We start from the raw sequence: 20963 nt of genomic DNA, 5'->3' as shown, positions 1-20963 counted from the left end.
GTGAATCGGGTTTTTGGGTCATTTGATTCACTGAGTCAGTTGACCAGAGAGTTCAAAAAATTTACATTTTCACTCAAACTTAATTTGTTTCTCTTTTCATGTAAATCCTACTGCTAAGATGAATGATTCTAAAAGAAAACAACTATTTTATAGAGCAAAAAAGAGCAAAAACATTTCTAAAATTAAGAAATTTCCTATCAAAATTGCTTAATAAACATTTATTTTGTTTATTTTTATTTTATTAGTATTTTCCTTAAATGTGTCAAATATATATTTTCTCATCTAAATGTCCACTGAGCTGTGAGCCAGGGGGCGGTAATGTGCCTTAACATTGGTTGCCAACCAAGAAGAAGAAGGAGCTGTGAGCCAGGAGGGAGGGGGTGAGTGAGTGAGTGAGTGAGTGAGGGATTTGTTCGCTCTATGATTCAGCACAGGAGGGAGGGGGTTAGTTAATCCTGAGTGATTCGCTTACGCTGACGATTCAGCAGAGGAGGGAGGGGGTTAGTGAGTCCTGAGTGATTCGCTTAGGCTTACGATTCAGCACAGGAGGGAGGGGGTTAGTGAGTGAGTGAGTGATTCGTTCGCTCTATGATTCAGCACAGAAGGGAGGGGGTGAGTAGCTCAAATGTGCTGTTAGCATGTTAGCAGAGCGATGCTACTGTGAACCGAGGAGCTATTGTCTTGATGTGAACTTCTTCTTCAGAGCAAAAATGTTTTTGTTACGATACTGGATGTTGTGTTTTTCTCCACAATTTTAATTATAAGCTAGATATATTGCTGCTAACAGAAACAGGGATGAGTCAGTGAGTCAGTTGGGCTTGTGAATCATGATTCATGAGTCAGTAAAGTGATTCTCGAGTATTGAACGATTCGTTCATGATTTGCGCATCACTAGAAAGGAGATGCTACCGGTAGACTGCAGCGAGAACTGCCAGTCTGAGCCAGCCAGACTCTGTCTCTCTCATCATGGTCACCTAAACGCACAGTAATGGCAGGTTTTGTAATAAGGCAGATCGCGCTAACATAATATGCACTGTTAGTTGATTATTTACCTGCCGCATTAACGGGAGAGGACGTGCAAACGTTACCGCTGCTGCTGGGTTGAGATTCACGAGTCCGGAGCGGAATTAAAAACATGACATTCAAGGTTATCACGTGTTTTGTGAGCAAATGCTTTCGCATATTCGTAGTGTTTCCTCCCTTAAATGAAATATCTACTTTGCAAGTATTGCAAGTTGCCCTGTTGTCATCCATTCTCGTAAAGTATAATCAAACTTTTGAGCGTTTGAGCCGCCGTGTTTCCTGCCAGGTAAATGACACTCCGCAACGTGATGACGTCAGGGTATCGTTTGCAAAAATGGCAAACAATTCCAAGGGATTGAAACAGTGGGAACCGGTTCTCAACAAGAACCAGTTTTCGATACCCATCCCTAGTTATAATTCAAAAAGTTGAAAGCCTGAAATGAAAAAACTGTTCTGTTTGTTGTATCTGAATACTATGGATTCTCTGTAAAAGAAAGCCTCAAATCAGAAGTACTTGACTCCCTGGTATAATTCTCAAACACGCACCTTAAAGCAAATAACTCTTAACCTTAACTATTAATGACTTCATCCATTATTTAGACTCTTTTTCTCCAAATGATCTTTTTGAGTTAACTTAAACAATTACTTCTTGTCTTTTAGACCCCATTCCTACAAGCCTCCTTTAAAAAGTCCTCCCACTTAATGCTTCAATCTTAAATATGATCAACCTATCTCTATTCATGGACTATGCACCACAAGCCAAATGATCTTCTTGTGACAGTGAACTCATCTCTGTGCTTGTCCCTCTAGGCCTCAGTGCAGGGTTCAACACTGTCGACGATAATAATTTACTGTGATTTGAGCATGCTGTAAGTATTAAAGGTACTCCGCTGCAGTGATTCGAATCATATCTATCTAATAGACTACAATTTGTTCATGGATATGGGGAGTCTTAATTACTTCCACAGAGCTAGCTTGATCTATCCATGACACCAGTAAACATGCACCAATTACTTAAAATGTCCTGAAGACATAAAGACCTGGATGACCTCTAATTTTCTGCTTCTGAATCCAGATAAAACTTATGTTATTGTACTTGGGCCTAACAATCTAAGACACATGGTGTAACCAGATGGTAGTCACCACAGTAACCGAACCTTTTTCATTCAACTTGTAACTCACCAGTTTCAGAGGAAAGTTGTTTCTTAATCCACTTAACACTGTCCTATAAATCACTTAAGAATAAAAAAGGCATCAAACTCAAAAAATGACCCAGTATTATTTCTGTACATAACAGGCAACTAACAAATTTCAACTGTATGTTTGCAAAACAAATTTTGTGATATTTGGTTCCATTTCTTTAGTTGAATCTATGAAAAACGCCAAAGATCAGACAGTTTGACAGACATTAAATAGTGTTTTTGGACCAACAAGGCAATTTTAAAAGAGGTCTTAGCTGAAAACTTGACATATTTCAACATGGTGTGCAGTAAACCCTTAAAAAAAACTGCAGATGCAGGTGCTCAGGATGCTCTCTATAGTCCCTCTGTAGAACATGGTGAGAATGGATGATGGGAAATGGGCTTTTATCAGCTTCCACAGGAAGTAGAGACGCTGTTGGGCCTTCTTGGTTAAGGAGCTGGTTTTGAGGGACCAGGAGAGGTTCTCCGCCAGGTGGACACCAAGGAATATGGTGCTCTTGATGACCTCGGATCCATCGATGTTAAGAGGACAGTGATTTCTCTGTGCTCTCCTAAGGTCAACAATTATCTCTTTTGTTTTCTCCACATTCAGAGACAGGTTGTTGACTCTACACCAGTCCGTTAGCTGTCACACTTCCTCTCTGTATGCTGACTCGTCGCTCGTGCTGATGAGACCCATCACAGTCGTGTCATTGGCGAACTTGATGATGTGGTTCCAACTGTGCATTGCTGCACAGTGACATGTCAGCAGAGGAAACAGCAGTGGGCTGGGCACACAGCTCTGAGGGGCTCCAGTGCTCAGTGTGGTGGTGCTGGAGATGGACTGTCTGAGGTCTCTCTGTCAGAAAGTCCAGGATCCAGTTGCAGAGGGGGGTGTTCAGGCCCAATGGGCTCAGTTTTCCAGTCAGGTGCTGAGGAATGATTGTGCTGAATGCTGAACTGAAATTTATGTACAGCATCCACACATATGTGTCTTTGTTTTCCAGTTGGGTGAGGGCGAGATATAGGGTGGTGGCGATGGCATCATCTGTTGATCAGGTGGGACAATAGGTGAACTGCAGTGGGTCCAATGTGGGTGGCAGCTGGGTCCTAATGTGCCTTATGACAAGTCTCTCGAAACACTTCATCATGATGGGTGTGAGTGCAACAGGACGGTAGTTATTGAGGCAGTACACTGAGGACTTCTTTGGCACAGGAACGATGGTGGTGGCCTTGAGGCACGTTGGAATGAAAGCAGTGCTATGAGAGAGGTTGAAGATGTCAGTGAGGACATCTAGCAGCTGGTCTGCACATTCTCTGAGCACTCTTCCAGGGATGTTATCTGGACCAGCAGTCTTCCATGGGTTAACTCTTTGAAGAGTTCTCACATCAGACGAGATCAGAACCTGGTCGTTGTGAGGTGGGGTGATCTTCCTCACCATCACGCTGTTCTGAGCATCAAACCGTGCATAGAAGTTGCTCAGTGCATCTGGTAGGGAGGCGTCACTATCACAGGCAGGTGTCGTCTACCTGTAGTTGGTGATGCCCTGGATGCCCTGCCACATGCGCCGCGTATCACCACTGTCCTGGAAGTGGCTGTGGATTCTTCAGCCATGCGCGCATTTCGCTGCTCTGATGGCTCGAGGCAGTTTGGCCCTCACTGTTCCCCGGGCCACCTTGTCACCTGTTTTGAAGGCGGAGTCTCGAGTCTTTAACAGCACACGCACCTCTGCAGTGGTCCACATTTTCTGGTCTGGTATTATGATAGTGATGAAGTCAGTGACATGATCAATCCACTTGCAATGTTGCTGGTCACAGATGATGTGTACTCCTCCAAGTTGGTGCAATCGCTATTTGTAGCAGCCTCCCTGAACATGTCCCAGTCAGTGTGCTCAAAACAGTCCTGAAGAGCAGAGAGAGCTCCAGCAGGCCAGGTTCTCACCTGTCTCAGAACCAGTTTGCAACATCTGACGAGCGGTCTGTAACAGACAAGTGGCCAGAATATGCGAGATGGGGGAGGGGCCTCGCTGGGTGCAGAATGAGAATGTTTGTGTAAACAAGATCGAAATACACTAATACACTAATCATGATCGTGTGCACAGCGTCTCTCTATGTCTGTCTCCACGTTGGTTGAGTGTGGAGTAAGTGCATATGAGAGCATGAGGGGGGGAATGGATGTTTGTGTCTGTGTGTGCCTGTATGTCTGTGTCTATATGTCAGGTTGGGTATCAGACGCCACCTCTCTGGGGACATCTCAGGCCCTCCAAGGTTTGGAGGCCTATCTCCACCCACCACCACTTCCCCTGCCAGTGGCAGACGCCCTCAGACATCGGTGCGTTGGTGGTTCTTTGTGTCCGGGGATGGGCGTCCGGGTACACACCGGCTCACTCCTTGGCGGCCGCTTATCGGGGCCTGGAGCCTGGGGCTCGCTCGGGCCACTTCGGAGGTCACTCAGGCACGGCTGGCTGCCGGCGGAGCTCACGGGCGCGTCACTGCAACCCCCCCCCCTGGCTTCTGCTCCACGGCTGCTGAGTGAGCCCTCATCTGGGACTCTCCTCAGCTCTTTCTGGGACAGTGGTGCGGCTGCCCCTCTGTTGGTCTTCCTTGGTCTCTTGTGTTCTGGGGGCCTCTGGATGTCTGGAGTTTTGATCTCCTCCATACCTGCTTCATGCCCTGGAGGACGGGGCTGTGGCTCCCCCACACCCTCTAGCAGATCATTACATGAAGGAACCTTTTAAAAAAAAAACAAGCGCGTCCATGCTCACAGGTGTACACACGGGTGATCACACCCACAAACTACACCCTTTTTGGCTCCTACCTCAAAGCACACTATGTTCTGTTGATCTTATGTGCTGCACAATAATGTTAAATATTTAGTATTTACTGTCATATTCCCATATATCATTGTGATGTTGTTTATTCTATTACTCTTGTTCTCTTCTGCTTGTTTTCTTTTTTCTTTCTCAGCAGGTGATCCAGGTGATCGATATATGCATTTTTTTTTCTGATCATTCTGTTGGTTTTTGTCTTTTGCCCTTCTCCCCCGTCCCTCTTCTCAGCTGTTTCTCTTTCCCTCTTTCTTTCTCCCCTTCTTTCTCCCAGTCAAGTCTGTCCCGTATTCAGTAAGTGAAAATAAAATAAACAATAAAAGGTGAATCAAATGGACCATTACGGCAAGGCTGGGATGGTCAATTTGGTAAAGTAAATCCGTTGGGCATCTTTCTTTGCCTTTAGACAATAATTCTGATGGCAAAAGAGCCAAACGGGACAGGCAAAAAAAAAAAAAAAAAATAATAATAATAATAATAATAATAATACACTAATCATGAGAGATTGTTGGATTGATTTTTACATCAGAGTGTAATGTGACCACATTTGCAGTCACATCACACTCTACGTTAGTGTTTCAAACATGAGCTTTCATTGTGCACCTTTGGGCTACACATTATACATTACAGAGGGTGAGCAGTGTAATGTAGGCTCCTCTGCCACCTGATGGCAAATTACCCAGTGCAAACTGTACGACGCTACACAAATTTTCCATTTTCAAAGCAAAACATAAAGAAATGAGACGTGGCTCAGGACTTTTGGACAGTACTCTATGTTAAGCCCTTAATTTGATTCTTATTTCCTAGTTTGGCCCTTTGTGAAAATGAATTTGTCACCACTGTCCTATAAATTTTTACAAATGAACTGAACTTTGTCATCTTATTGCACTTTTTCTCATTTGAATATGTTGTCTAAATGTGACAACAAATGTTGTATTTGGGAGTAATTGATATACGAATACAAAGTAAAACAGTTCACGGTGAAAACAGTTTCACAAAACCTTACCTGAGTTTCACAACTGAGGTAAGATTTGAAGTTAAAAAGTTATAGACCTTCTACATATTAATGTTATTCATGTTGGTGCTGTTTTGTTTTTTTTTTGTTTCCTGTTCTCATGCTGTCCTACCATGGAAGCACAGCATGAGTAGAGGTCTCTTTTTTTCCTCTTGTACTTTCCCATTGTAGTGTACATTTCAGTGTTTTTCTGTAACGCTACCGATCTCTGACTTGTATCCCCATGTAATGTCTGTGTTGTGTGTGTAAGATCGGGGGGGGGGTCCCATTTCACTGCAGGGCAACCTGCATGTGGCGAATGAAGCTTTGATTGATTGATTGATTGATTGATTGATTGATTGATTGATTGATTGATTGATTGTTATTCAACCCAGTGATTTCCATTTTTCTCTTTATAATGATGCCACAGTAACTTACAGGCAAGTGTAACATGCATACTTGAAAATCACTACTCGCTGCACCTGATGAAGCAGTTGAACAGGAAGACAGTACTGCGGATGACCCTTGCAGTGCGGCTCTCTTCGTGCTGTGATCGCGATAGTGTCAGCCCATCGTCCATGTGCCCCTCATGGTGCATGATTGCCTAAATAAGAAACAAAGTTTCTCCAGGTTCAGCAGATTCAGAAATGTATTAAGATTGCTCAGTAACAGAGGAAGTTGCTTTGCAGTTGATGGGTGATGCATTGATTGGATACATGAGGAATCTTCAGAATATTTATAGGAAATTTGCACAAAAACAGTTCCATTAGTGAAAAAAGTAAAGTCTTTTACAGCATCCAGCAGCTTTTAGAATTAGTGACAGTTCTTTCATTTTCACTAACTATTGCCACAGAGACCCGGACTAATATGTTAAACATATAAATACTTATATGTTGTTATTATGTGTTGTTAATTTTTCAAGGTTTCCCTCTGCGTTGGCTGTCAGTGGAACCATGTCAACAATGTTTCTTGATGGTATGACACAAGAATCAGAATGATTTCTGAAGTGCAGAGGTGTCTACTCTGCACAGATTCAGCCAAATACCACAAAACTGCTTGTACAGCAGAGTAAATGGCTAATGGCCAAACACATACTGCAAAGGCAACCCAAGAAAGAAGAAGACAAAGATAGATATTCTTCATTGGTCAAGTCAGTCACCAAGTCAGCTTCATTTGCAGTTAGTGAAAGACCCACAAATATTTTTATTACAATGGTGTTAATAAATTAAGCCTGAAATTTTCACTTCAATTACATTTGAAATGTTTGATTTAAAATCTAATGTGGTTGTGTACAAAAAGTAAAAACTAATAACATTTAAAAATGGTGTCATTGTCCAAATAATGCAGCAGATTCAAAGTATCTGAGGTAAATCCAACGCTATTGGGTCGATGAAAACACAGCTCATCCCCCTTTTTAATTGAAAAACTTTTCCCCATTCTGACTGTGCAAGAAGTGCATGAATTTTACATTCATCTTAATTTTACGTTAACTCTAGCATAATGAAAGTCCACAACCTCACCATGGACCATATTTACAGACACAAGTATTTATAAAGTTGTAATAGGTGAAGTTATGGTTTGGTGCGATATGGTACCTTTCTCTGTACTCCACCCATGCGTGCACACTTGGCATCAACAGTCTGGTAAGTAAGCCACAGACAGGTGTCAACATGTTGAATGTAACACACAGAGTCACCATACTTTATGTCAGGAGTCCCCATCCCATCCACGTCCTTCCTCACACCCAGGTCCAGCTTTTCCTGAAGGAGAAACAAAGAGGAAAATTCACTTAGACAAGTGAGCCTATAAAAACACAGAGAATTTCCTTCATTCAAAACACAATGATTTCATAGATTATGGCCTTCACAGACAGCACTGCTACTGATGTCACTAACTCTATACCTTGGAAGACCTGAAGCAGAAGGCTGTAGACTTGACATCAGCTTTCTCTTTGTCCATCAGCAACAGAGACTTGTCTTCTACCATGCTCAGATACTTCCCTGTGGTCACATGTCTCAGTCTGAATGGCTGACCCCAACGGATATGACTCCCACTCCACCTGGACATATTGACAGAAATCCAAAAAAAGTCAAGGAACCTGACTGATTTAATAGTGCATGTTATGAGGAATTAGACATACAGAACATCAATGGTTTCAGTGCCTTTAAACCTGCACTATACAGTATTATTTAGTCATTGAACCATAGATCGAAATACTAAATATAACATATAATGTAAACATTTCTTTTTGTACATACATATACATATGTTGAAATAAATTATTACATTTCCAACATGTCAGTGGTTAAAGTTGCCACTGTGAGTGACAGGTGTCCCCACACACCTGCTTGTCCACCACTGTGGACAGTTTCTTAGTCATCACCAGTTTGTCTGTATCTGGAAGACCCACAGGATCTGGGATGATCCCTTTTTGACCTCTGGACTTCCAGGCCACATTCAGCACAGATGTTCCTGGATACGATGCCAGCCACTTTTATGGCATTATGGCATTCCATGTATGTCCTGCCTGCTAGCATCTTGCACCCTGCAGTCATGTGTTGGATTGTCTGAGGGGCATCTTTGCATAGCCTGCACATGCGTATCATTTAAGTTCATATGTGTGCAAAGGCAGACCAGTGAATACTTTTGGCAAAGTCTTCCCTGCCATTCTTGAGTTCCTCATACACTACCACAGTTTCTCACTTAGCTCCTTATCATATGCTTTGTCTGGATCCACAAAGAGAAGGTGTAATTCCATCTGACCTTCTCCACACTTCTCTATCTACACTCTCAAAGCTAATATCCCGTCTGTAGTGCTCTTTCTCAGCTTGCAACCATATTGCTGCTCACTGATCATCACCTTTCTTCTTAACCTAGTTTCAACAGCTCTTTCACATGCATTCATCTTATGGCTCACCAGTATATCCTCTCACTCTCCAAAACTGTGTTTAACAGTCTGGTTAAAAAGTTTACTTCCCTCTCTCCTACACGTCTCCATGCTGCCACAGGTATGTCATCTGAATCAACTGCCCTCACTCCCTCCTTTCTAAGCCTCTGCACTTCCTGATTCACTAGCTCTCCTCAATCCATCTCTCTCTCTCTTATTTTCTACATTCATCAGTTCCTTAAATACTGTTTTCATCTTCTCAACACAGTCTCTTCACTTGTTAACATGTTTCTATCTAACCTGCTGCACACCCTTTCCAGCTCAATCTCTCCGCCTGACGCAACTATCACAACTTTCCTTTGTCTTCCTTTATCGTGTCTTGTGACTGACACTAGTATTACATTGGGTTTTGTATGTGTTTTACATGTGTTTTTATTTTGCATTAACCTGTTTGTAAACGTATGCAGAGCACATGTATGTTGTTTATACTCACACGACTCGCAGTGTCTCCAGCCTCCACAGTGACCTGGCATGACAGGACACGGCTCCGCCTTCGTAATGCACTGTCCTGGAGAAACGAATAACAGAATTGCAAATCTGTTTTAACAAATCTCCCAACAGTGCTGTTATATTTGCAAAGAAGATTCATAAGTATTTAACCTGATTATACAGTCTCATAATAAACCCCAGCAGTTAGTCAGATGGGAGCACAGTCACTTTGAGCCTCATTGTTTAACAGCTTGGCAGTCTCCTTTGGGAACTTCTTAAAACTATAATTATTAATAGTCTTATTCATCTTAGTCAAAGCTCTCTGTCAGTAAAGGGACTTGTTACATTCTGTCCCTCCAAGCAGAACCAGACAAACTGAGTATTATATGTGTAATGGCCCCAACTGGTGGGTAAAGAAAGCTGAAGGTAGGCAGAACAAAAAATGTTGACTGGAGAGGCGTCTTTTGAAATAAGACTTGGAAACTACGTGTGTTCTTTTAGAGCCGTCCAGTGGGATATAGCACAGCATTAGTTCAGCTTACCATCATCCCTATATAATGGCCCAGTCACGCTAGACTACTGGGAGAAAAATAGTGGCTTCCCAGCACCGATTTGGGTTTTTGTTTTTCTGTTTGTTCCAGTCATTCCAACTGCTTGCGCAGAGGTTAAGCATGCAACACCCTCAACCTCTGTAGACCACTTTCACTCACAAGGTAGTTGCACTGGTGGATCTGTGGAGCTTGGATTGACTGCAATCACTTCCAGACAGGTTGGTAAAACCTTGAAAATAACTGCTGTCCATTGAATAAACACAGATTACCAACATGATGCAGTCAGTCTGAGTCTCTGCTGATGAGCACAACTCAACAACTATTTCACTATTGGTGAAGGAATTTTTTAATTTCTGCTTCCAAACTAAAGCTTTTGCCTGGACTTTGAATGTACAGTGCTGTCTGCATTTTCTTAGACTTACATGTTTCAAATAATCAAACCGTTTTAATATTAGACAATGATAACTTTATATTTTTTCTGTCACGGTTCTGGGTCAGTTTCAATGTTTTGGTTTATTTTGCATGTTGGAGTGTTTTGGGGTTGTCTGGTGTTTTGATTATTTGTGATATATTATATATTACCAGTGATTCTGGTTTGGGGTTTTTGTTCGCAGGTTTTGTGTGAGTTTAGTTCTGTGTCCTGTCTGCGTCCTCGTGTAGTGATCTCTTGTTTCCTGTTTTATTGTGAAGGTCTGCGTCTCATGTGAGTGTGTTCAGTTTTACCTCTGTCTCGTCTTGTTGATTACTCCCAGCTGTGTCCCTACATGTGTGTGATCTCCCTGTGTTTCTCTGTGGGTATTTAAGTTGCGTCTTCTGTCTTTGTAGTTGCTGGTCCGTCTGTGTATCCACCATGTTTCATTCGTGTGTTCCCTGCCGTCATCGTCATGTACCATCGTCTTCCTTCCTTTATATCCAGGTTCGTGTTCTTGTTCATGCTCAGTAGTTTAGTTGTCCCAGTATAGTTTAGTTCTCTGTTTTGCCGTTTGCCTATCTATACTTCGTGTTCAATAAATCACCTTCACAACTGCCTGCGTTTGGATCCTCCTTTACCTTTTCAACACGGCTCTTCTCACTCGCCAGGACAGTACGGACCAGCCAGATATGGATCCAGCGGCATTCACCCCACCCACGGAGCTTCGAGAGCTCATAACGGACTCAGCTTCAAAATCAATCAACCTGTGGCTAGAGCATGAGGGAGAAGCATTTCTCTACATTCTGGAAGCCAGGCTACAGCAGCTTATTTCCAATTATCCCTGGCTATTGGACTCACTGCACCCGCTGGTACAAAACTTCATTCTCCACGAACTCCACCTTCACCTGGAGGTCCCGAGTCGCCCGTCCAGCGTCAAGCCAAGTTAGCTGGTGGGTCCGAGAAGCCCACCCAGCACCACGCCTCGTCTGCTGGGGGTCCTGGAGGACCCAGCCAGCACATCCTCATGTCAGCTGACGGTACGGGGAAGTCTGTTCAGCCGTCACCTGCTGAATCATCCCCTGCGACTTCTACGCCATCACCTGCAGCATTCACATCACCGCCTGCAGCCTCACTGCCTGCTGCATCCGCAGCATCACTGCCTACTGCATCCACATCGTCGCCTGCCGCATCATCGCCTGCAGCATCATCGCCTGTAGCATCATCGCCTGCAGCATCATCGCCTGCAGCATCATCGCCTGCAGCATCGCCACTGTCAGGTTCCACGGCCGCCACGCTGCCGTCCGGTTCCGCAGCCGCCACGCTGCCGTCCAGTTCCGCAGCCGCCACGCTGCCGTCCGGTTCCGCAGCAGTGTCTTCATCCACGCCTGCAGCGTCAGTCTCATCCATGCCTGCAGTGTCAGCCTCATCCAAGCCTGCAGCGTCAGCTTCATCCACGCCTGGTCCTGCCTCCGTGTCTTCATCCACGTCTGGCCGAGCCTCCGTGTCTTCATCCACGCCTGGCCCAGCTTCAGCGTCCGGTCCTGCCTCGTCTGGTCCTGCGGTTGCCACACTGTCATTGGACCCAGCTCGTCCTGTTCCGCCTCGCCTCTGCCAGCCGCTTTCCAGGCCTCTAGTTGAGCGTCTGTCAGTGCGCCCCAGGGTGGCTGTGGCTACATTGTAGCTTGCCATCACCAGTGTGTGAATGTGTGTGTGAATGGGTGGATGACAGGTTGTGTAAAGCGCTTTGGGGTCCTTAGGGACTAGAAAAGCGCTATACAAATACAGGCCATTTACCATTTACCAGCGTTATGGCCGTCAAGGCCAGCCTCCGGAGAGAGTTCGTCGCCACCGCTGGCTTCGCGGCCGGCCTCCTGACCTTCTCAGTGGCCGCCACTGCCTTCCAAGTGGCCGGCCTCCTGATTGGTTTTGTCTGCACCGTTGCCGTGTGCACGGACGGCCCCCAGAACTGTTTGCCCGTCGTCGCCGTTGCCGTGTGCACGGTCGGCCCCCAGAACTGTTTGTCCATCACCACCGTTGCTGTCCGCACGGCCGGCCCCCTGAACTGTTTTGGCTCTTGTGCTGTCGACCTCCGGGTCGACCCCCTGAACATTTCATGGACTCTTGTTGAGCTCTGGTTTGGTTTGGTTTTTGATCTGTTTTCCTGTGTTCTTGAACTGTTTTCTTGTGGGGTTTTTGGACTGATCTGGACTCTTGTGCTCCTTGTTTTTTTTGTTTTTTGTTTGGATCCTCCTTTACCTTTTCCACACGGCTCTTCTTACTCGCTGTGACAGTTTCTCTTGTAAATAAATTCACTTAACTACATATGCTAATGTAATAAATGTATAAGACTATATACTTGTACAACTTTTGTTATAAAGAACTTAGATATTAATTTAGTTATTAGTCAGTTATCATAGTTATAAATAGAAATCCCAGAGTATTTTTTGAGACTGAGTAAACGAATAAATTATCAAAATTTCCCATTAATTACAATCCCCAAATTACTTTTTAATGGATTGAGATCATATTAATTGTTTGATCTATTTCCCTCATTTTTTTTATTCATAAATAATATACAGAGTCATCATATTATTTATTGGTGCAAATGAAACCTATTAATGTCTGTGAAGGTTCTCAGTCATCCAGGTCATCGTAGTCAAAGGAGCTTGCAAAGAAAAGCGTCTGGACTTCTTTAAGTTGCTTGAAGACGTTTCACCTCTCATCCGAGAAGCTTCTTCAGTTCTAAGGTCAAATGGTGGAGAGTCCCAGATATAAACCTAGTGGGAGTGACCCCCCACAGAGGGACAAAAGGACCCCCTGATGATCCTCTAATCGCCTGAGCCAAGGTGGGAAACTGGGCGTGGGTCCCAATCAGCCAGAGTTTCGGGTGTGTTCATTGTGAAACCTGGCCCCACCTTATCATGCGAATTCCTGAGGTCAGATGGCCCAGGATGTGAGTGGGCGTTAAGGCGTCTGGGAAGGGATCTCAAAACTGGATTATAGATGGCAGAGAGTTGGTGTCGTAAACCCCGCCTCTGTTCAAAGATGGTCGCTCACAGTGGACATAGATGGCTTCTTTCACTCCTCTTTCAAACCATCTGTCCTCTCTGTCCAAAATGTGAACATTGGCATCCTCGAAAGAGTGACCTTTGACCTTAAGATGCAGATGGACTGCTGAGTCTTGTCCTGTGGAGGTGGCTCTTCTGTGTTGTGCCATGCGCTTGTGAAGTGGCTGTTTGGTCTCTCCAATGTAGAGGTCTGAGCATTCCTCGCTGCACTGTACAGCATACACCACATTGTTAAGTCTGTGTTTTGGCGTTTTGTCTTTGGGGTGAACCAGTTTCTGTCTGAGCGTGTTGCTGGGTCTGAAATACACTGGGATGTCATGCTTGGAGAAAACTCTCCTGAGTTTCTCTGATACGCCGGCTACATAGGGGATGACAATGTTGTTGCGTCTGTCCTCCCTCGCTGGTGTCTGATCTTCTTTTCTGTGCCTCTTTGCTGACTTTAAGAACGCCCATTTAGGATAGCCGCACGTTTTGAGTGCTTCCTTTACATGTGTGTGTTCCTTCTTTTTTCCTTCAGGCTTAGAGGGAACATGTTCTGCCCGGTGGTGTAGGGTCCTGATTACTCCAAGTTTGTGTTCCAAAGGGTGATGGGAGTCAAAGAGGAGGTACTGGTCCGTGTGTGTGGGCTTCCGGTAAACTTCGATGTTGAGTTTGCCGTTCTCTTCAATGTGCACAGCGCAGTCCAGGAAAGGCAAACAGTCGTCCTTTGTGTCTTCCCTGGTGAACTTGATGTTTTTATCCACAGCGTTAATGTGCGCAGTGAAGGATTCCACTTCTTGTGTCTTGATTTTGACCCAGGTGTCGTCCACATATCTGTACCAGTGGCTGGGTACTCTTCCTTTGAAAGAGCCAAGAGCCTTCCTTTCCACTTCCTCCATGTAAAGGTTGGCTACAATAGGTGCCACGGGGGAGCCCATGGCACAGCCATGTTTTTGTCTGTAAAAGCCTTCGTTGTACTTAAATATGTAGTGGTGAGGCAGAGGTCTAACAGTGTGCAGATCTGATCGGGTGTGAAGTTGGTCCTGTCCTCCAAGGAGCTGTCTTCTTGTAGTCATTTTCTGACAGTCTCCACGGCCTCCGTGGTGGGTATGCAAGTGAAGAGAGAGACTACATCAAAGGACACCATGGTTTCATCTGGATCCAGGGTAAGTTTCTGGACCTTGTCGGTGAAGTCGGTGGAGTTCTTGATGTGGTGTGGGGTGTTCCCCACGAGAGGCGCAAGGATGGTAGCAAGGTGTTTAGCAATGTTGTAAGTGGCTGAGTTTATGCTACTGACTATGAGTCTGAGTGGGACAGCTTCCTTGTGGAGATTAGGAAGTCCGTAGATGCAGGGTATGGCATCCCCTGGGTAAAGGCGGTGATATGTAAGGCGGTCAATGATTTTGTCCTTTTCAAAGTCTTGAAGGCAAGCTATAACTTTCTTTTTGTAGCTGCTTGTGGGGTCTCGCTTTAGGGCTTCGTAGGTATTGTTGTCACTGAGGAGAGTAGTGATCTTTGTATGGTAATCTGTAGTGTTTAGGACCACGGTGCATCTTCCCTTATCAGCTGGTAAAACAGTGATGTTGTGGTCTTTGCTCAGGGAAGCGACGGCCTTCTTTTCTTGTATTGTGAGGTTGGATGGAGGGACTTTGGCACTGGAGAGCGTGGCTGAGACTTTCATCCTGATTTGCTCTGCTTCTGTCTGTGATAATTTATTAATCCATATGGCAGATTCTGTGGCTGTGATGAGGTCCACTATGGGCAACTGTTGTGGAGAAATGGCAAAATTGAGTCCTTTGGCTAATACTCTCTTTTCAGGTTCAGTGAGAATCCTGTCTGAAAAGTTCTTAACCCATTTCTCCTGACTGGCATCAGGTGTGTTTTCTTCTCTGGGTTGTGTAGGTTCAAGATGAGGAGTGTGTGTTTTTGAAAGCAAGGTGTGAAATTTCCTGCGTTGTCTTTCTTTTCCTTTAGAGTGTTGGGCCCGCTGAGCCTTGTCCACAAACTTGTAAACCTCTTCTAAAATTGGAGAGGGTAGAAGGATTTCCAGTTCCTGCAGGGTCTGGCTGATCTTGATCTGGAGGGCATCTATGGTGAAATGCACCTGTCTTATCCTTTCACTTAAAAGGTGATTTTGTGCTCTCTGTAGAATCAAGTCTGCTCTGTATCCCCTGACAGTGGATCCAAGGCGCAGGCTCTTAGGAATAACTCTGCTTTGTCTACATCTTAGGTTGAAACGGAGATGGTTCCTATAATCCGCTAGTTTCCTTGATTCCCTTTCATACTCCCGCACCAGTTGAAGGGTGTTCCTCCCAAAATGTACGGCAATATGTCTGTGAAGGTTCTCAGTCATCCAGGTCATCGTAGTCACAGGAGCTTGGAAAGAAAAGCGTCTGGACTTCTTTAAGTCTATTAATATTGGCAGTGAGTCTTAATCCCTACATTCCTTATGTAATCCCTCTTCTTTAGCTTCCTTATGTTTTCTAAGTGTTGATCCTTGTAAATATAGAGTTAGAAATCTCAACTATATTGGAACAACACTGTACAGCCATTGACAGTATGCTAAATTGGGGTAATGTGTGCATTTCTCTTTTTTCTCCTCTTGATCCAGCTGTTTCTGAGAAGCTGCACTTTGGGCACCGGTTCAGCTCACTGAGCCAAGCAGGCGACCATACGCCACACAGCTGAGAGTGGGTTCGAATCCACTCTGACTCTCTCTCTTGCACAGACAGCATCATAGCATATGTCATCTCAAGGTAACTTATACAGGAAGGTTAAGACTCTCTGTGTGTGTGCGTAAACTGAATTATTTCAGAGCAGTAGCACCACTAAGCTTTGCACCTTACCGCCTTTGCTCGTCTCCATGCTCCCCAGAAGGAACTGTTAGGCACTCGTCCATGTGACCGTGAAGTAGGCGCAGAACATCTCCTCCAATAAGGAAACCTAAAAGAAAGCAAAGGGTGAGGATTTTTGTTTTTTTATTAAATGAATGGAGATAAAAGGGGCAGATAGGAGGGCAGATCAGAGGGTGAAACTTGATACATAATTCTCCAGAGAAATGACAAAAAAGCAGCAGTACACCTGCTATCTTGCATGCGTTGCTATTTTTGAAACTCATTTGAGTATTCGGATGAACCTGACGTGGGAAGGCAGCAACTGATCTTTATATTTCTGAAACACCCCTGTTCAGATATATAAAGATCAGTAGAAATACTTGTCCAAATGAAAAACAGCTATGTTTCAAACAATGGCACTCAAAACATCAGCGTCGGTGAAAAAGTGAGTCATGAACTATTTCTGGACGTCCCACAAAAATGAGAATTTGGTTACAGATACAAAATTGTGAAAAGCTCCACAGCATTTTGTATAGAGGTGTTATACTGAAAAAAGATGACTGACGTTACTGCACCCTACTTGGTAAAATCTAGACAGAGAATTATTAAGAAAGGTTTTCAGTCTGTTTGTGGATATAGTAATAGATGTAACAGAGGTCAGCAAGCACCTTGTTCCAAAGAACAGGACCACAATAACAGAAAGCACTCTCAGCAGACTGTGATCTGATTCTGGGAACAGTTAAAAGATCTGAACCTGATGACCTGAGAGGTCTGACTGGGCTGTAGACAGTGAGCAAATCAGAGATGTACTGGGGCGGGGGGACTAATAGAACTAATAGAAGAATTTTAAAGGTAATTCTATATTGCCCTGGAGCCAAATGAATAGAACTGAATGAGCTGAAGACGTCCTACTAATGATTTGGGGAGTGCTGCAAACAGAGCATTGTGATAAGCTATTCTAATAATCTCACCAGTAGCTGCCTCGTCCTGAGCCTGGTTCTTCCTGTTAAAAGGGAGTTTTTCATTCAGACTGTCACCAAGTGCTTGCTCACAGGGGGTCATCTGCTCGTTGGGGCTTTCTCTGTAATATTGTAAGTTCTTTACCTCAAAATATAAAACTCCTTGAGGCAGCTGGTGTTATGATTTGGTGCTTTATAAATAAAGCTCAATTGAATTGAACTAGAACTAATCTACTCAATATGAACAGGAGCCACTTTCTCGGTGTCATTTTGAAGATAACAACCCATGTTCCTCTCTGGAGCATCCATTGGAGTGTGAATGTCAGACAGCAGAAAGAAAAAAGTGCTTGTTTTAGGCATGTTGTATAAATAACTATGAGTATGTAAATTAGAAAAGCGTTACAGAAGAACCAGTCCATTTACGATTAAATAAACCAAGGACTGACCCTAGAGAAACTCTGATTGAATTTTCAGTTTTTAACCTTTGATTTTGATGGGAGCCAATCAAGAACCTGACCTGTTAAACCAACAGTGTCACAAAGCCTTTGAATTAGGTTGTCATGGTCAACAGTGTTGAAAGCAGCAGAGACATCAGGAAGAACTGAAACTCTCTGTGAATCACTGTTGATCCTCCTGTTCATCAGTAATAACTGTTTAGTAAGAGCTGTTTCTGTGTTATGATGAGCTCTGAATCATGACTGCTACTTATCATTAAGACTGTGAGTTGAAACGATTTTCCAGATACTTTGCTGAGGAGTAAAAGATTAGACATACGTCTGCAATTATTAATTACCAATAGATTACAGTACCAATAGATTACAGTACCAATAGATTACAGTACATATAAGTGACACAGGGAACCTGCCAGACTGTAGAGAGCTGTTGATAATATTTACTAAATGGTTTATAAAAAGTGAGATGCAGATCTGAACAGTTTGGTGGGGACGGGGTAAAGTAAAGAAGGTTTGCTGAAGATTTGCCAAATGGAAGGCCATGCTTTAAACTGCAGGGCGTGACACGGATGGACAGGGTTTAATGTGAACAACATCACAGGATCTTTGAGGTCTGCTGGCTTCCTGTTGGTGACTGATCCATTGTTATTGCTTTAACATGAGCACAGTAAGTAATATATTGATGTATTAGTAACTGTAGATGTTGAAGAGTTATGTGATCATGAGGTCCCAAAATACTGATAAGAATTTAGCAATTCCATTAGTAGTGCAGTACGCTATTTTCCTCCTCGCCACACAAACTGGAATCAGGTTCTTTACAAGAACCAGTTCTCAGCTCCACATGATAAGCAGCTGGAATAAGTGCGGGTTGATTAGGACTGGCATAAGGACCCAGATGATAGTAGCTGGACTGCTCAGACTGAATAGGTGGTAAAGAACTGATTTAACCTGCTGAAATGGGAATACAGAGTGGACAATAGGAGATGTTCGAGAACAGACGTTTTAGTTTAAGTTCGTTTGAATGCTTGTATTTGACTTTCCAGTTGGGCTGTTTTCTGGCTGAGCTGAAGAGTAGCCAGAAGGCAAGATGGTAGCAGATCTCTGAGGTGGAATCCGTCTGTAGCTATTTACCATTGGGTGCCATAGGGTGGCCAAAGGGGGGATCCACAGAGTAGAAGAGTACACACTGACAACAAACTGAAATGGGTTGAAAACACCGCTGCACTCTACTCTTTTAATATCTGTCGGACGGACAATGCTCAGGATTGTCTATGAGTCTGTTGTGGTCAGTGCCATCCTCTGTGCTGCTGTATGCTGGAGAAGCAGGTTGGAGGTTGTGGATGCCAACAGACTCAATAAACTGATCCCCAAACCAAGTAACATTGTGGGGATGGAGCTGGACTCTCTTAAGATGGTGTTGGAGAGTCCAAGATAAGGACAATACCTCCTACCGACTCCATGATGTGCTGGCCAGTCGCAGGAGCATGCTCAGTGAGAGACTGACATGACCAAAATGCACCACTGAACAAGACAGGAAGTCATTCCTGTACAACTCCTCCATCTAAAGCACAAGTACACATTGCAATAGTTGCACATCCTTACTAATTGCACATCCTCTACCGAGGCAGTAACAGTACAGTATGATAAAACGCGCACCTCTATGTCGACCATTTATATTTAATTAGTGTAATATAGAGGGATATTTATAATGAGAGCTATTTGTATCTATTAGAGTCATGTTGTTATCATTTCCAACTTGTAATATATTGTTTTATTTAGTTACTGTTCTTACAGTCTTGGAGTAACTGTGACTACATAATTGGACAGCGGTAATCCAGGTAGTATATCGCAGCTATATGGTGGAAATAAAGCATTTTGACTCTTGCTATTGACGTCTGTTTAAGAATGTAAGTAAAAACTTCTTAAGTTGTTGAAAAGATGACAATATTTGTTTTCAGTGCAGCTAAACTTTAATAAACTGTCTTCTACAGAAAAACCTGATAAGTCCAACTATGACAGGCTCGTATATAAGCCGACTGTTACAACACATGAACTGTGCATGGATGGGGTTTATGCTATATACTTGTCCCTTTTTTGAGAATACAGATTATTTAAGGGTCAGATTATTGTTCGATTTATTTTTGGTTGTTGTTATATATATTTTATATTTTATATTCTTTATATTCTGAACAAAGGTAAAACTGCAAAAAAGGAAGAAAAAAGAAGAGAGAGAGAAAGAGATAAGGATACCTTGTGCTACTTCACTCCCAGAACAGATGGGAGCCACACTCCACAGTGTCTGCTGGAAGGCTGCATCGACATGGAGACTGCCATTACCATAGGACAGGTGCTACAGGAAACAGACGTGAGTCATGTTTGAACTATTTACTGACACACCACACTGAAATATATACAGAAAGTATTTCCAAATCAGAAACACCAGTTAGACAGTAGGAAAAGCAAATCAGTCCTGATTCATGAGATTATGTGATTATTCAGATACTTTCACAGTACAGGATTAGAGGTACAGTTTTATATTCTATAAAGTAAGTGTTTTAAATATATAGAGAGGGAAAAGGAAAGCAGAGCCAATGGAGAGCAAGATGCTGCAGAATGATTTCGGGAAATTAGGGCCGAGTCACACAGGCATAGAGACCCTTCAGCTTTCATCTGGCACCCACGGGTCCCAAAGGAAACATTTATTTCCCAACTGTGTTGAGATTTGTGACATGATCACATTATTTGTGCAGATTTCTCAGTTGTCATATAATATTACAATCCAATCTATAACTTTAATAATAAATGATGAATACAACAAATACTATTCATTTAATAAATAATTATAATATAACTAATAATAATAATACATTTTATTTAAAAATAGCGCCTTTCAAAGCACCCAAGGACACTGTACAACAGATAAAAACACAGAAACTGGAAGTCGTTTTGTTGCCTAAACCTCAAAAAAAGACCCAATAAAATAGTGAATAAAATTGGAAAGTATTTGCAGTCTCTTGTGATTGTATGCCAACGCTACACAACCTTATACTCTTTTTAAAACTAGTGTTATAAACACCAGTTACATCTTTACAATAACTGTGCAGATAACGGTCTGTAAACCAGTTATTAACCAGAGTATAAACACTGTTATCTTATTGTTTTTCTACAGTAAATGTATTTATAAAGGTGCTACTGACATGAAATTATCACCAGATGTTGGCAACAACCCATCCAATACAAAGATGCAAAGAAGATGTCCATGAATCTTCTTTAGATCAATAGAAAGGAAGATGGCGCCTGTGTGTT

General features: G+C 43.2%; 1 protein-coding gene across 1 annotated transcript in view; it reads right to left on the bottom strand.

Moving 5' to 3' along the window:
• LOC146663001 (ryanodine receptor 2-like) overlaps positions 1–20963 on the bottom strand; it is a 313610-nt gene that overhangs the window by 199640 nt on the left and 93007 nt on the right. The window contains exons 7-12 of the mRNA XM_085415589.1: positions 19908–20007; positions 16259–16355; positions 9407–9481; positions 7929–8085; positions 7622–7786; positions 6509–6630 (exon numbers count right to left, since the gene is read on the bottom strand). Of these exons, the coding sequence (XP_085271715.1) occupies positions 6509–6630; positions 7622–7786; positions 7929–8085; positions 9407–9481; positions 16259–16355; positions 19908–20007 (716 nt within the window). The remainder of the gene's footprint in view (positions 1–6508; positions 6631–7621; positions 7787–7928; positions 8086–9406; positions 9482–16258; positions 16356–19907; positions 20008–20963) is intronic.

This window comes from Rhamphochromis longiceps, linkage group LG8, assembly GCF_057381845.1.
Source record: "Rhamphochromis longiceps isolate RC_006_pf linkage group LG8, R_longiceps_female_GT1.1, whole genome shotgun sequence".
NCBI lineage: Eukaryota > Metazoa > Chordata > Actinopteri > Cichliformes > Cichlidae > Rhamphochromis > Rhamphochromis longiceps.
Note: the sequence above shows the minus strand (reverse complement) of the source record. Positions and strands in the feature narration are given on the sequence as shown.